This window comes from Lynx canadensis, chromosome A2, assembly GCF_007474595.2.
Source record: "Lynx canadensis isolate LIC74 chromosome A2, mLynCan4.pri.v2, whole genome shotgun sequence".
Lineage (NCBI taxonomy): Eukaryota > Metazoa > Chordata > Mammalia > Carnivora > Felidae > Lynx > Lynx canadensis.
The window spans coordinates 98,838,919-98,855,241 of record NC_044304.2 but is presented as its reverse complement, the minus strand read 5'-3'; the positions used below and the strand labels follow the sequence as shown (position 1 = coordinate 98,855,241).

The 16,323-nt window shown below is 41.8% G+C and overlaps 1 protein-coding gene across 6 annotated transcripts in view; it reads left to right on the top strand.

Annotated features, from left to right (window-relative positions):
* The first annotated feature begins 723 nt into the window (after positions 1-723).
* The window catches only part of SLC25A13 (solute carrier family 25 member 13), a 186,499-nt gene continuing 170,899 nt past the window's right edge, over positions 724-16,323 (top strand). For 2 of the 6 annotated variants that reach the window (XM_030307997.1, XM_032592409.1), the window contains exons 1-2: positions 745-899; positions 14,545-14,609. Coding sequence is in view for 2 of the 6 variants with exons in the window: in XM_030307993.2 (XP_030163853.1) it covers positions 885-899 (15 nt within the window). In the remaining 4 variants the exon portion in view is untranslated. Of the gene's footprint in view, positions 900-14,544; positions 14,610-16,323 lie in introns of all 6 variants that reach the window. The other 4 variants (XM_030307995.1, XM_030307993.2, XM_030307992.1 and 1 more) reach the window with 4 other exon arrangements.

Below are 16,323 nucleotides of genomic sequence, written 5' to 3'. Positions count from 1 at the left end.
CACTTTTCCCTGACCACCATTGCCTTAATTATAAATTTTGATGGCAGAGATAAATGAACGGAATTTTGATGAAGAAAGCTAAGATCTCTGGAGGTTATACATTTAATTTTTCCATTATAATTTTGACCTATTTTAGCAGGGCCTATCTGGTCGGGGGCGGGGCATCTTTTGACCTCTATGATCCTAATAGGCAGCGCTGAAATCAAATAGCCTCACAAATATATGTTCTGCATTATACATACCCATTTGGTACTTAAGAGTTTACAGATTTGGCCTAAAAGTAGATTTGCTAGTGATACTACTTTCCTATCTTCCCACTGACTGGCCAGTGCTTTTGGATGCATTATAGCATAATACAGAGTGGAGTCCCTTCAAAAGGGAACCTACGAGGAAATCTGGCTGAACAGTGACCCAAGGGGACTTCCCACCCGGGTGCGTGCCCCTCCTTGCGGGTCTCAAGGGCCCTGGAATAGCCCCTGGTATGGCGGAATCCGGCAGCTTCCCTCGCAAGGCCAACTACCCCTAGGAGGGCGGATCGCACCCCACCACTGCCCCACGGCCCTCGCCGCTGGACAGCGCAGCCGGGGTCACGTGCGCGCGGCCGGTCCACCGCCCCCGGACCCGAGCCCGCCCCGGCCTCAGGGCAGAGGCCGTAGGATCACGCGCGCCCGGGCGGCTTGGGCCGGGCGCAGCCAATGGGCTGGCGGCGCCCGTCTGACCCGCGCCGGCGGGAGGGCGTGGGGAGGAAGGCCGGGCGCGCACGCTGCCGGGCTGTATCGCCATCCTTGCTGCCGCCGGACGGGAAGTGAGCCGCCGGGACCCACAGTGAGATCCAGCCGCCGAGAGGGTCCTGCAGGCGCCCGGACCCGCACCCGGGACGAAGCATGGCGGCCGCCAAGGTAAGCGTAGGCCCGTTGCCCCGGGGAGCGTGCCGGCCGGCCGGGGCCCGAGGGCTCGGGCGTTCACGTGCCGCCTTGGTGCAACGGGGAAAGCAAATAGAGAGGGGCCCGGGGCAGCTGTTCCACCTTGCAGCAGCGGAGGAGGGAGGTGACCGATTCTCCCGGGCAGCACATGTGGCCCATGCGGGGACGGAGGCCCGACCTTGCAGTAGAAACTTTGTCGGCTGAACCCTCCCACTTGGCCCGGGAGGGAAGTCGGTGCCGGGCTGGCGCTCGGCGGGCTGAGCCAAGGTCGGCTTAGAGAAGCCAGGTGCGCCCGGGGCGAAGGAGGGCCCGGGGTCATCAGGTCCCCTCGGCCACCTCAGAGCACACCTGCTTGTGACCCCGGTTGTTATTGACTCGGGCTTTTTCCCGGCGGCACCGCCCGGGCTGAAGCCAGATCCTATTAGGTTTCAAAGGCTCCGCCCTCCCGAGGGTGGGGAAGTCACCTTGACTTCCGTTTTAGAGACTGTTCGGAATATTTGGCCTGCACGCGTGTGGGTAAAAATGGAGAGGGTCCCCGCCCCGACCCCCCTTCTCATCTTCCAGCCCCCTCTCCCCATCTGACAACACTTACGTACCGGCCTCTGAGCATTTGAGAGGCTTCTTTTTAGAAATGACAAAACAGATTGTCCTGGGAGCCTGTAACTCTTGTGAAGTTTTACTTAAAAGGAATTCTGCGTAATGTGAATCATTCACTAACCCGGAGGAAAGGCAGCTCCGACAGCTTGACCTTTCCTCTTTTCACCATTTTTTGAAACCTGGACACCATTTCAGTCTCTTTGGACTCCATTTCAACTTTTCTGGCAGAATACCATACTTAGTCCCAATCACTTGAATCATTGGAATTTATTGCTTTTAATTTTAAGTTCACGAAGGCAGCCCTTTAATCAAGCCTATACAACTTCTTAGTTCATTTTAAGTGCAATGAACTTAAATATACCCAACATTTCAAACATTTGTCCTTAATCAAAACTCTGTGATAACCCTCAAGAGGAAAACATGGCCAACACATCATACTCCTATTTATTCAAGCAAACTAATCACATTTGCAATGGAAATTGTAAGCAGACAAATATATTTAAATGCTGTTCTATGACTTAAGTTTCTCCAGACTCTCCAAATCTGCAGGCTTCTTCATGTTCCTAGACTATGTGGCCTAAGTGGCCTTTTTCTTTTCTGTAATGACTCTTGAGTTCCATCCTCAGGAGTGTGTTCTTGGGTGTGTGCATGAGTGTATTTGTGTGTGTGTGTGTGAACATATTGGTATATATAACTATTTTTAGGTAGATTCTTTGAGGATCACTGGTATTTATTTTTGGTAACTACATTAACCCTTTCAAACTCAATGGCTCTTGACCTTTTCTTTGCATTAAATTTGTATCCAGTCAAGATTTCAAGGCCTGATATGAATTCATTCCTTCCAAGTGACTTCTTCCAGGAGACACGTGAAAATAGATTCCCATGCTCTTATTATTATTTATATCTGCATGTGAACTAAATAATTATACTTAATTTGGAGATAAAATAATTGAGGAGTCTAAACTGATGAATGTACATGTAATTTGAGTATAAGAAAAGGATCATGAACTAGTATGAAGTAAAATAAGTGACATGGAAGCAGATTTAACTTTTTGGTTGTATATTAAGCTGTCACATCATATCAATAAGTGCAGTTGAATTGTAACCAAGTAGTGAGGGGGAAGGTGAAACATTTCATTTTTACTCTTTGGGAACTTGTGTGTTTATTTATTCATTTAGCCTTGCCTCTTTTCAGGATTTCTGATGGCTCATATTATATATACATATATTTACAATCCAAAAAGATATCAAAATCAAGTCAGAGTAGATGAGAAAAGACAGGATAAAGGGAAAGGAAGATGCAGCCATGACTAAAATTAGTGGAAAATAAGGAGGTACTTGCTAGAGGTGACTGCATTTTCTAGCAGCCAGAGTAAAGAGGAAATGATCAGCAAGGTCAGTCAGTTGTTACTTGGGAGAGAAGTCTCCTTGTACTGAGGGCAGTTTCTCCCCATGTCCTTTTATGTGCTGTGAGCAAACTGCATTCAGAACTAGCTCATGACCACAAATATATGTCTGTGGGTTCCATAAGGCCATTTTTAATAATGTCCCTCCTTGTAGCTCCAGGGCAGTGCAGTAAATGTAGTCTTAAAAGTTCCCAAAACGAGCTGTGCTGGTCTACTTTAGTCTAAGAATGCCTCTTACTTAGTGGCCTTTGGGCACTATCCTTGTGAGGTGATTCTGTCAGTTGCGGGTCAGTGCTGGGTGGACTGAGTTAAAGGCTGCGCTGTTAGCCTTTTCCTGGCGTGCAGTTAGTCCATGTTGCTGCGTTGAACACAGAGCCATGGGTTTAACAGTCTCATTTACAAGCAGGATTGACATCCCCTCTTAAAACTTGAAGAGCCTGCCTAGGAGAGAGCCCACTCCGATGGAATGTCCCAGAGGTTGGGCCAAGAATCTGAAACTCAACAATTGTAGGTGAATTTCAGCACTCACTGTGGAGAATTGTTTGAATATTTAATTAAGCAGGTCTGATATTTTCTGGATGAACTTAACCACACCTAGCAGTTTCTTGATCTCTTGATCATTTATTCTGAGTTTCCTTGTTCTTTTTTTTCCCCCTCCAAGTGTAACTAATTATTCATGTCCCTCTTCCTTTAAATAGTTCGCATAGGAAGGCCAAGAGGCCAAGAATCTAATCTTTGGTCTGCTTTTATTTTGATTTCTGCATGAAGACTTCTGCATAATGATGCAAAAGATATTTGTTTTTTCATGAGGTAACATTGATCTAAAACTCTTATTATTTTGAGACAGACTCAAAAAACTTCCATTCTCTTGCTGCCTACTTTCTTAAGGTTCCCTTCCTATATGCTAAATGGTAAGTGGTCTGCCTGTACTATTTGTGTCGTTTTCAGTATTTCTTTTAAAACCTTCCAAGCACTGCCCTGCATGTATTAAAATGTGAATGAGTTTTTTAAATGATATTTCATGCAACTTCACAAAAAATGCATTTTTAAAAAGTAGTAATAAGGGGAAACCTCCCCTTCCCCTTTGCCCCCATTTGGTTGTAGCGAACATTCCCTCTTGGTCATTGGTTGAATTTGTACATTAATAATGATGAAATGAAACTAGATGAAACTTAAAAGTTAGAGAATGCTTACTTGAGTTCAGGCATGAGAGATGTTCAGATATAAAACTGGACATGGACCAATAATTTGGCCTAGAACTAAAGGAAATTTGGAACAAATTGAAGCATTAATAATGAAAATTTGGTCTGTAGGACTAGAACACTTAGGATTGATACTGCATTCTTGGAGGAGTTGTTGCTATGATCACTGATCACTGACTGCTTCAGAGTTGTGTATCATGTTCTTTCTAATGTTCCAAATGGGACTAAACTGAGGATGTGAAAATGAATTGGTCTCCTTTTGGGCCTTCTAGAAAACCACAACTATACTATAGGCTGAATCCTGTCATGGAAGTGCCCTAAGTAGTGGTTAGTGCCACAAAAGGGGCTATGGAAGCACTGGGGAAGGAGATGGATTCTGTGGGGGTGGAAGGAGGAAACCTCTCAAAAGTGGTGGTATTTCAGCAAGAATGGCTGGGGAAAGAGCGAAGACCCGTTCCAGTGATAAGAAACCACAAGTGTAAGGCCGAAGTGACAACACTTGCTACTTGTAGGGGATAGGATAGCAGGTAATAAAATCCATAAAAGAGCAGCAAACCCTCCCTGAGTACTTACTAGATAAGAGATTTGGTCTAATGCTTCTTGTTAGTAACTTACCTATATCCTGTAGCAGTCCTGTGAGTTACATGCTATCATCCATGATTTACAGATGATGACTCTGGACACCAAGAGTTGATGTAAGTGGCTGAAGAGCAGATAATTAGGAAGTGAAGGAGCTGGAGTTCAGGTCCAGCCAGTCTGGCTCCAGAGTCTGCTCTTACCCTGTGCTCCCTAGGGTCTGCCTGCGTGGTAGTTTGGGTAGAGAGTAGAGCGCATGAGAGAGGGGAGATGGCTTAGGAGGGAAATTAGGTGCTTCAGAGTAAGCCAGATTTTTATGTAAGAACCACTTACACAGTGTCTGCTATGTGCCAGGAACTTTCCCAAGTGCTTTACAAATAATAACTCTATTACTTTTCATAATAGCAAGAAGGGTGCTATTTTTGTCCTTATTTTAATAGGTGAGAAAACTGAGGTCCAGAAAGGTTAAGTAATTTCCTTAAAGTTATATAGTAAGTAAGTGATACAGCCTGGATTTGAACCTTGCCAGTATTTTTTCAGTGTCTTTGCTCTTAACCTGTCTCCACCTCTCCCTGGCCTTAAAAAGAGTTCTGTTTGCAAAGGTGCATGTGAAAATTCACATGTTATCAGTTATGGACGTATGTATTTCCTGGTCTTCCTAGTCCAGTAGTTTGTAGCACACTGTGACACTCAGTGTATGTTTCATTGCAGTGTTGATTTGCTATAGCTTTCTTTAAAAAAAAAATTTTTTTTAATGTTTATTTTTGAGAGAGAGAGAGAGAGAAGGAGGCAGAGCTTGAGTAGGGGAGGGGTAGAGTGAGAGGAAGACACAGAATCCAAAGCAGGCTTCAGTGTCTGAGCTGTCAGCACAGAGCCCGATGCAGGGCTTGAACTCACCAGCTATGAGATCATGACCTGAGCCAAAGTCCGATGTTTAAATGACTGAGCCACCCAGGCGCCCCTGGCTTTCTTTAAAAAAAAAAAAATTATTTTTGAGAGAGAGAGCGAGTGAGCACGGGGGAGGGGCAGAGAGAGAGGGAGCCACAGAATCCGAAGCAGGCTCCAGGCTCTGAGCTGTCAGCACAGAGCCCCACGTGGGGCTTGAACCCACGAACCAGGCCGTGTCCTAAGCCGAAATTGGATGCTTCACTGACTAAGCCACCCAGGCACCCTGATTTGCTATGGCTTTCAAACCACATTGCTGAGGCCAAGAATTGTCATATACCTTTTTTTAAAAATAGCTTTATTGAGAATTCATGTACCATACAATTCACTCATTTAAAGTGTACAATTCAGTAGTTTTCATATATTCACAGAGTTGGGCAACTATCCATGCTGTCATATGCCTTTGTAAAAATCTTAATCCACTGTTTACTACTAAGGACTTGGACTGTATTTTTAAGCTCCATGCTTTTCTCATTTCTCATCCTATAACAATGCCCTATTCAAACGTTTGTTAATGAGGATGAAATGAGATTTGGGCTTATCACAGATCTTCTTTAAATGGGAAGTTTCTTTCCCTTATGGTAAAACCACTAGGTATTTAGTGATATCACAACATCATAATAAAGCAGAGCAGTTTTTGTGCTAGACAGGAAGGAAAAAAGAAGTTTGAATTGTTTTTATGCTACCACGATGATGGTAAGTTTCTGTGGTTCTGCTGAGGTTTGGATTTAGAGTTTCTTAAATTGATGGAGCTGGTGAGGAATGGGTTTAAATAACACAGTGGTCCTCTCTCCTCCCTACCAGTCCTGTCCCCTCTTGCTAGGTAAAGAAATGGAGTCCCAGAAAAATGTGTAATTGGACTAAGTCCCCTGATAAACCCTTTTGCTTTTTGCACACAGGCCACATGCCTTCACCAATGTTGGTCAGCAAATAGAGAACTGGGGTGGGTGGGAAGGGTTCAAAGCCAAGCTATGGTGTAAGAAAGTCAGGGAGCAGGTCTTTTTGAATATTGAGTCCTTCATAAGATTGGTGGAGGGGCTCTGACTCCTTCTGCTTCTTTGACCTGTTGTCCTGTGTCCAGCCTCTGCTTTTGTTGAGTTCTCAGATGGAATCATTCCTCCCTGAGTTTTCCACTATCTGTGAGGATTAGGCCTACTGAGCATGGTTTCTTCCTACTCTCCTTGCCCAGCATTTGCTGCTTCATAAGCACCCATCCTTCCTGTCATGATGCCTTGGATGCCTTTGAGTGAGTCTTGGAACAGAGGAATGTGTGAATCTGCAGACGTGTGCTGGTTTTGCTGGGGAGTAAGGAGGATGTGCCCTTGCTGCAGTGATATAATTCCCTTAGCAAATGTATTTAACAGCAACTGAGCAAGCACTATTTTCATGGCCTGTTTAACCAGACCTTCTTGTTGGGTTAAATCGCCCCAATTTATGGTGGCTCTGGTCTGTTACCTCAGAATTATTCCCAGTGGTTTATTTGTAGCGTGGCGGTCTGGTTTGTTGATTAGAAACGTTTATAAGATAGAGTACTCGTACTCACCATTTCCTTTGGAAATTTGCTGTGCAGTTGCATGAGTGAAAATAGGCCCTGATGGTTCCTTTTGAGTTGAGGTGCTGACAACATAGCAAAGTTGGCAGTGTTGAAATTTTTAGTAATTTAGCCTAAATAAACCACTCTGTTTAATGACTGTTATTAGGCTGGTAGCTTTGTCTTGGTTTCCACACGTAGTCACAGTTTCCACATGTTATCCATGAAAATTGTTGACTTGATACAAGAGTCAGATATTTCAAGATACACTTATTGTTCTATGGTAAAACATCTTTTGCGTCAGACTTATGCAGTACAATTTGTAAGAAAACTGTAAAGTGTAGGGGAGGGAAAAGTTCTCCCGGACTCTCCTAGGGTCCCTGGCTGGATCTGAAAATTAAACTGACAGAAACAGATGGGAGAAATGTATACAAGTTTCATTGAATTTTTACATATAGATGGGAGGCTTCACAAGAGAATGAAGACCCAAAGAAGGGACCAGAGTAGGAAGCTTTTATTCCTTTTAAACAAAGAAAGAGTGGATTTGTGAAGAATTGACAAGACAGAGGCATTTGGGCTAGGAGTAGTAAATGGTGAAGAAGTAACTAGGAGATAAGGGTTAGTTTAATGATGGTTAATGATGTACAGTTTAATGATGTACAGCTTTCTGGGTCCCCAATTCCCCATCTCTGGTGATAAGAATGTCTTTTCTCCTCCTAGTGCAGGGAGGGTACCCTGGTACCCTTCACATGGGGATTCTATGACTGATTTCAGGAAAGAGAGCTGTGGGGAGAAGGTCAGAGTGACTTTCCTCCTTTTGCTATTTTCTCAGACTCCTTCAGCTTAAGATTTTCCATATGCCAAAATGCTACATTGTGGTGCAATATGTCCTGAACTCCATCATGAGCCTGATTTGAACAGGCTTGTAGCTCCAGGTGCCTGTTTAGAAGTTTCTCCAAGTTAGACACGTGATTTTTATATTGTCTGATTCTGGTCACAGTTCTAGACTGAGCAGTTGAGGAGCTCAGAACTGCTTTCTTATATGGGAAGAGGCTGCAAGAGTGTTTTGTTTTGTTTATTTATTTATTTTTAAATCAGTAGCTCTGGTTTCGTGAGGAGCTAGACAGGCAGGAGTGGTTATATGCCCACTTCTTCCACTAATGGTGAGAACTTGGACAAGTCTAACTTCTCTGGGTACTTAGTGTCACCTTATGGAAAACAGGGACCATCTGTGATGTGTGTGATGAGCAAATGCAATGTAACATGTGAAACCACTGCGAATTATCAAGGAATGTCAAGAGATGTTGTTGCGGGCTGTGGGACATTTCCACCTAACTGAAAACCGGGGGACAAAGATATTATTTGACATACCTGAACAAAACGTAGCGTGCTTTTCTTAAGCTTGTGATCCATTTTAGTATTCACCATAATGGCTAGCCTCTGTGGCTGCTTAGCCAAATTCTCTGAGTGGTCCACCTGGAGCTTGGCTATTAGATGTTTTGGTCCATGGACCCGCAGCATTGGTTTACTTGGGAGCTTGTTAGAATTGCAGCATATTTTGAGGAATCTCCATAATGTTCTCCCGCAGCATTGGTTTACTTGGGAGCTTGTTAGAATTGCAGCATATTTTGAGGAATCTCCATAATGTTCTCCAGAGTGGCTGCACCAGTTTGCATTCCTACCGGCAGTGCAAAAGGGTTCCCCTTTCTCTGCATCCCCGCCAACATTTGTTGTTGCCTGACAACAATGTTATCCATTCTGACAGGTGTGAGATGGTATCTCATTGTGGTTTTGATTTGTATTTCCTGATGATGAGTGATGTTGAGCATCTTTTCATGTGTCTGTTAGCCATCTGGATGTCTTCTTTGGAAAAGTATCTGTTCATTGCCTGTTTCTTTACTGGATTATTTGTTTTTTGGGTGTTGGGTTTGATAGGTTCTTTATAGATTTTGGATACTAACCCTTTATCCGATATATCATTTGCAAATATCTTCTCCCATTCTGTCAGTTGCCTTTTGGTTTTGTTGATTGTTTCCTTTGCTGTGCGGAGGCTTTTTATCTTGATGAGGTCCCAGTAGTTCATTTTTGCTTTTGGTTCCCTTGCCTCCGGAGACGTGTTGAGTAAGAAGTTGCTCTGGCTGAGGTCAAAGAGGTTGCTGTCTGATTTCTCTTGAAGGATTTTGATGGTTTCCTGTCTCACATTTAGGTCTTTCATCCATTTGGAATTTATTTTTGTGTATGGTGTAAGAAAGTGGTCCAGGTTCATTCTTCTGCATGTCGCTGTCCAGTTTTCCCAACACCATTTGCTGAAGAGACTGTCTTTTTTCCATTGGATATTCTTTCCTGCTTTGTCAAAGATTAGTTGGCCATATGTTTGTGGGTCCATTTCTGGGTTTTCTATTCTGTTCCATTGATCTTTGTGTCTGTTTTTGTGCCAGTACCATACTGTCTTGATGATTACAGCTTTGTAATACAGCTTGAAGTCTGGAATTGTGTTGCCTCCAGCTTTGGTTTTCTTTTTCAACATTACTTTGGCTATTTGGTATATTTCTGATTCCATACAAATTTTAGAATTGTTTGTTCTAGTTCCGTGAAGAATGCTGGTGTTATTTTGATAGGGGTTGTAAACTACCCTACAATCTATCAATTGCACTGCTAGGTATTTATCTGAAGAATACAAAAATGTTGATTTGAAGGGGCACATGCACTCCAATGTTTATAGCAGCACTATCAACAATAGCCATATTATGGAAAGAGCCTAAATATCCATCGACTGATGAAAGGATAAAGAAGATGAGGTAAATGTATATAATAGAATATTACTTGGCGATGAAAAGGAATGAAGTCTTGCCATTTGCAACAACATGGATGGAACTAGAGTGTATAATGCTAAGTGAAATAAGTCAGTCAGAGAAAGACAAATACCATATGATTTCACTTATATGTGGAATTTAAGAAACAAAACAGATGAACATAGGAGAAAGGAAGAAAAGATAAAAAGAGAGAGGGAGGCAAACTATAAGAGACTCTTAAATACAGAGAACAAACTGAAGGTTGCTGGAGGGGTGTTGGGTAGGGGGATCGGCTAGATGGGTGATGGGCATAAGGAGGGCAGTTGGGATGAGCACTGCATTTTATATGTAAGTGATGAATCACTAAATTCTACTCCTGAAATCATTATTACATTATATGTTAACTAACTTGGATTTAAACAAAATTTAATGATTTAAAAAAGAATTCCAGCATTTTTGGACTTATGCCAGGCCAAAGATTCTGTTGCATTAGAATCTGCCTTTCAACTAGATCCTCACGGGACTGCATGCATATTGAAGTTTAAGGAATATTGGTCTGGAGCTCTCATTACTGTGTAATTAAATGTAGCTACCTTTCTAAACCAAGGGTGCAGCACCTTTTGAATTGGTTGGAAGTTAGTCCAACTTTTTGCAGAATTAAATACATAGTGATAAAATTCAGTATAAATTTTAGGGTTTTTAGGGATTCATTTTGATTCCACATTGGGGTCAGGGTATTATTTTTGGAACACATGTCTGAATTATTATTTAAGGAAATGTATGATTATTATACAAGGGTTGTACTTTTCTCCATTTCTTGACTACCCACACATACTTAAAGTTCCCGAATATGAACTTACACGTATTCTCTTTTTCGATATTCTCTCCTAAAGGTCACCAGTGACCTTAGTTCTGAAACTGTTGCCCTATCTTCTTTATTACTGGCCTGGTGGGACCCCCCCCCCCATGTCCCACCCCCTCTTCCTATAGCACCTTCTGTCAGCTTTCATAATGTCCCCTCTCATGGGTGGCCTCTTAACTCATATTATTGCTTTATTCTCCTTTGTGGGCTTCCTTTCATCCTTCTTTTCCCCCCGAAATGTTGGTGTCCTGAGACTGTCTTCCCCCTGGAGGGTGATGGCTCTGTGTAACTCAGTCTGGGCAGCTCTCTCAAGCAGCAGCCTTGTGTTTTCAGCTGTTTGTTGGAAATCTCAACTTTTCTGCCTCAGAGATAATTCAAACTCTGCTTACCTAGAATTGAATTCATCTTCTTGGTCATTCCTGTCTTTCAGTCTGTAAATTAACTTTCCTGCTGATTAAAATGTCCGATTAGTTCAATTGAGTACCTGATGTGGTCAGCCAGGAGAGACCATCAGCAGTAATTTGGATGTGGACAAAGAGATGGGTCTGTGAAACCCTTCTGCTGCCCTTCTAGTGTCCTGTCTCTTCCATTTATGCCCAGGTCTTCATTACCTTTTAGCCACAGCGTTTCTATAGCTTCCAAGCTAGTCTTGCCTTTGGTCTGTTCCTTTCCTTCCGTCTCCATGCTACCCAGCACCGTCAAAGGCAGCTTCTAAGATTGGCTCTTGTTCCCATGCTAATAGCAGTACTGTGTTCACATGGACAGCACCTAACAGTTTTTAAAAGATGTATTCGTGTGTGCGATTGATACCAACTATCTGTCAGCTCATACTGTACTGGGCTTCTAAAATGAGTCAACTATCAGACTTGTTTTCAAGAACTCACAGTCTAATGGGATTAAAATAACCAGATGATATGAACACCCAAGCTTCACTATTTTATCTTTATTATCAACAGGGTAGCCGGGAAGGTACTGTAGCCTCATTTGACAGGGCAGCTTAAGGTTCAGAAAGGTTATGCAAATAACAGTAACAACAGCAGGTTCCATTTATTTAATACTTACAAAGTCAGGCACTGTTCTAGGCACTCTGTGTATATGAAGGAATCTAGTCTTCTCAACAGTTTTATGACATATAAGTGCTGTTCTTATCTCCATTATAAAGATGGGCAACTGCATCTGAACAGAGTATTTAATATTTAAGTCTCTTGAGGACAGAGAGGTTAAATGATTTGTCCAAGGGCACAGAGTTTAGAATTGGCAGATTTGAAGACAAGCAGCCTGGGTCCAGAGTCCACGTACGTAACCACTGTGTGACATTGCCTTCTTTAATTTACCTTGTCACACAGTGTAGTTTCATGTTGCCTACAGAATAAAATTTAATCTCTGTAGCCAGCCAATGCCTCTTTGATCTTGGCTGTTGTCTAGTTTTTCCAGTATTACTGCACACTCATTCCCTTCGGATATCCTTCACAGTGGTTTATGAATGGGACCCTTGTTTGCATTGCTGGCCAGAAAGCTATGGCAACAGTGTAGCAGGGAAAAAGGGAGTCTGTTTGTTTGTTTGTTTGTTTGTTTGTTTGTTTGTTGTTTAACTTAGAGCTCAGTCAGAGACAGATATGTTTCTTGTCATTTCTCTATGTTGGTCGGCTGGGTTTTTTTCAGTTCTCTTTAGTTCTTAGGAAAAGGGGTCTTAGTTTTATTTCGCCATTCATTGAAGCACCTGTCAGGATGTTAAAATCCATGTCCTAGGTTTATAGTTATTATGGCTGGTTTGTTCTAATCAAGATTCAGACACAAGCCACACATGGCATTTGACTGATACACCTTTTAAATCTTGTTAATCTATATGTTCTCCTACCTCTCTTACTCTGTTTCCTTGAGGTTTATTTGTTGAGGGAATAGGGTCATCTTTCCTATAGTTTCCTACAATTTGGATTTTGTTGATTGCTTCCCCCTGGTTTTCCTCTGTCCCCAGTGTTTTCAGACAAGTGATAGATATGGAGGCTTGATCAAGTTTAGGGTTTTATTTATTTTTATTTTTTGTTTTGGCTAGAGTACCTCCTAAGGGGTGCTGGGTGCCTCTCTCAGGTCATGGGGTACTTGGTACTGGGTACAGCATCAGGGGGCACATAATTCTTCGTTGTTTCCTGTGTTGTTATGTTTGATCAGTGGGGCTTGGATGTTGCTTTTCTATGCCAACAACTGTTTGCATAATAGCTTATTTTATTTTTAAGGTTTATTTATTTATTTTGAGAGCAAGAGTGAGAGAGAGAGAAATATCCCAGGCAGGCTCCACACTGTCAGTGCAGAACTTGATGCAGGGCTCAAACTGATGAACCATGAGATCATCACCTGAGCCTAAGTCAGACATTTAACTGACTGAGCTACCCAGGTGCCCCAGAATGGCTTATTTTAGTTGGCTAAATTTTAATATTAACAGTCATTCTCATGTATTATGATTTTCATTCTTGAAACACACACATGCATGTATATATGTATATATATTACAGTGAGTGTGTATCACAGTTATTACAAAAAATAATGGCTATTAAAATCATTTGGATGTTAATGGCTGTAGAGTTTGGAATGGTGAAAAGATTATTGCTGATGGTTGTCCAACATTGTGAATACATGAAATGGCACTGAATTGTACACTTAAAAATGGTTAAAGTGTTAAGTTTTGTGTATATTTTACCATGATAAAAACAAATCAGTTATAAATGGATTGTAATACATTGAATTAAACAAAACAAAACAAAACCAATACCATCATTCTATGAGTGAATAGTATTCATGCTCCAAAAAGTGAAACTGAGGTAGAGGGTAGGAGGTAAAGTTCTTAGTTAGCGAAGAATTGCCAACCAATAAAGGTAGAAGGCTTGATTGAATTAGAAAAAGAAAAAAAAAATCATTTTGCAACCTGCAGGTAATAATGGATTCGCACAAGGGTCTCCAGTGGATGCCAAAACCATTCAGTGAAAGACAGTTGGAATTCCTATGGTCTCAAAGTATCTCCTTGTAAATTACTTACTAATTACAAAGGAGGAAGAAGGTACCTTTACAATGAAGGACTCTGCCGCAATCTGTGATCCAATTTAACATCATCAGGAAATGGGACAAGCTATCATCACTGATGTGATGTAGTAGGAAGTACCCAGCATATGCATAACTTTTGGAGACTTCTTGCTAACAATGTTGAATCTGAATCTAATCATGGAGAAACAGACAAATTCAGAAAGTAGGACTTTCTGTAAAACCTCTGGTCTGACTTCAAAAATGTCGGTGTTATGAATGAAAAGGCTAGATTAAAGAAGACCTCCAAAGAGATGTGACAGCCAAATGCAGGGCTTGGGCTTGGATCCAAAATAAATAAGCAAAACAGTAAAATAAGTAAATGAAAGAATGCCCGGTTGGCGTAACTCGAATAAGGAAAATATATTAAGCGATTCTGTATTAGTTTACTAGGGCTGCCATAACAAAGTACCACAGACAGAGTGGCTTAGACAACAGAAATTTATTTTCTCACAGATTTGGAGGCCAGAAGTCCAAGATCAAGGTGTTGGCAGAGTTGGCAAGGTGAGAGAAGATTTAGAATTAGCTCTTTGGCTCCTAGGTGACCTTTTTGACCCTGTGTCTTCACATGGTCTTCCCATTGTGTCTGTGTCCTAATTTGGTTTCTTGTGAGCGTTCACACACTTATTTTATTGCAGGTTGATGTTGACTCTGAGTTTGCGGATTCCTCTTCTTTCCATTGCCCACCGTCTCTGTTCCAGAGGTAAAAAAAAAAAAGCTCAACCCCTGGTTCTCTTTTTTGGTGGTTCTTGAAGATTTGTTAGCCCTATTTTGGTGTCCATCAGCAGGTCGAGAAGAGCCTGGTCTTGACCTTTGTCCAGTTTTCTGTTGGACTATTTGTCTTTTCACATTGATTTGTTCTCAGAGCACTTTTAAATTAAGAACCTTGGCCCTTTGTCCTATCTGTTGCACATTTTTTTTGTAGTTGTTTGATGTTTAACTGGTTCATACTCACTTTTGATTTCTTTTTTATGTTACATATTTATTAATCTTTTTGTTTATGGATTCTGGGCTGTCAGTCATGTTTAAATACAGCTTCCCCACTTCATATAAGAAACCACTTGTGTTTTTCTAGTACTCTTTCTCTCTTTTGGAAGATTATTTACTAATTATCTGCCGTTATTTTGATACAAGATGAAAGGTGGGGAACCAGTTTAATTTTTGTTGTTGTTGTTCAACCCCAGGGGGTCACGAACTTTCACTAGTGCCACATCACCAGCTGGCATGACATGCTGCCAGCCCAGGCCAGACCTTCTGCTGGCTTAGGTTCTAAAGGGAAAATACCATCAGTTCAGAAAGCCAAGAGAGCCTCCCTTGGGGCTCAGCTGCCTTCCGATGACTCAGTCAGCTCTGCCGCTGGGAACATGGAAACGGTGTCAGTAACTGGGAAGCAAGGCACTATTAGATTCTCCCCCAGCATCCACCACTTTCATTCAGTCCTTCCTTCCCCTGTCTCCTCCACACTCACGGATAACACAGGAAGTCACATTGCTGGTTAGTGATAGGGTGAGAATTTAAATGTCCATTTGCAAAGCCCATAAAATAGGGGCAGATAGCATTCTGTGAGGGAAATCTGGTTGGACAATCTGGAAAATCTTCCCAGAAGAATTGGCATTTGACTTAGGTCTTGAAAGAACTGCAGCATTTTTAAATTTTCCAGAATGTGCAAAAAAAATATAGAAGAATATAATGAACCCCCCATGTTCCTATCTAGTCAGTTTCAGGAATTATCAGCTTATGGCCAATACTGTTGCATTTATATCACTGTCTCTCTTCCATCCATCCCCCTGGTGTTTTCAAAGCAAATCCCCAACATATCGTATATGTAAATATCAGTGTTTATCTCTAAAACAGATTTTTTAAATGAACAACCAAAATGCTATCATACCTAAAAAAATTCGGTGATTCTTCAATATGATCAAATATCTGTTCTGTACATGTTTTATACATTTCCCCCTTTCTTAATAATTTCTTAAATAGTTTTTTTTATTGTTACCTAAATAAGGCCCAGGCATTGCAATTGGTTGGTGTGTCTTAATATTTCTTAATGTCTAGGTTCTCTTGCTCTTTCGATCTTGTCTTCTCTCTTTTTTCTTCTGAAAGCCAGTATAACATAATGGTTGAAATCCTGGACTCTGTGTTCAAAGTATGACTCTGGGCAAGTTACTCTATTTGTACCTCGTTTTCCTCATTTATGAAAAGGGGCATAGTTGTATTTCTTTACTGGGTCAATGTGCTCATGTTTGTGAAGCTCAGAGCCAGGCCTGGGACATAGTAAGCTTTACAGAAGCGTGAGCTGTGGGTTTGGAATCAGAGAAGTTGCTCAGAGTAACATTGCAAGTCAGCGGACTGTGGGAGAGAGTAGAGGAGGGCTCATGTGAGTGAAATTTTGTGCAGTCTTGAGGATGCGAATCCTG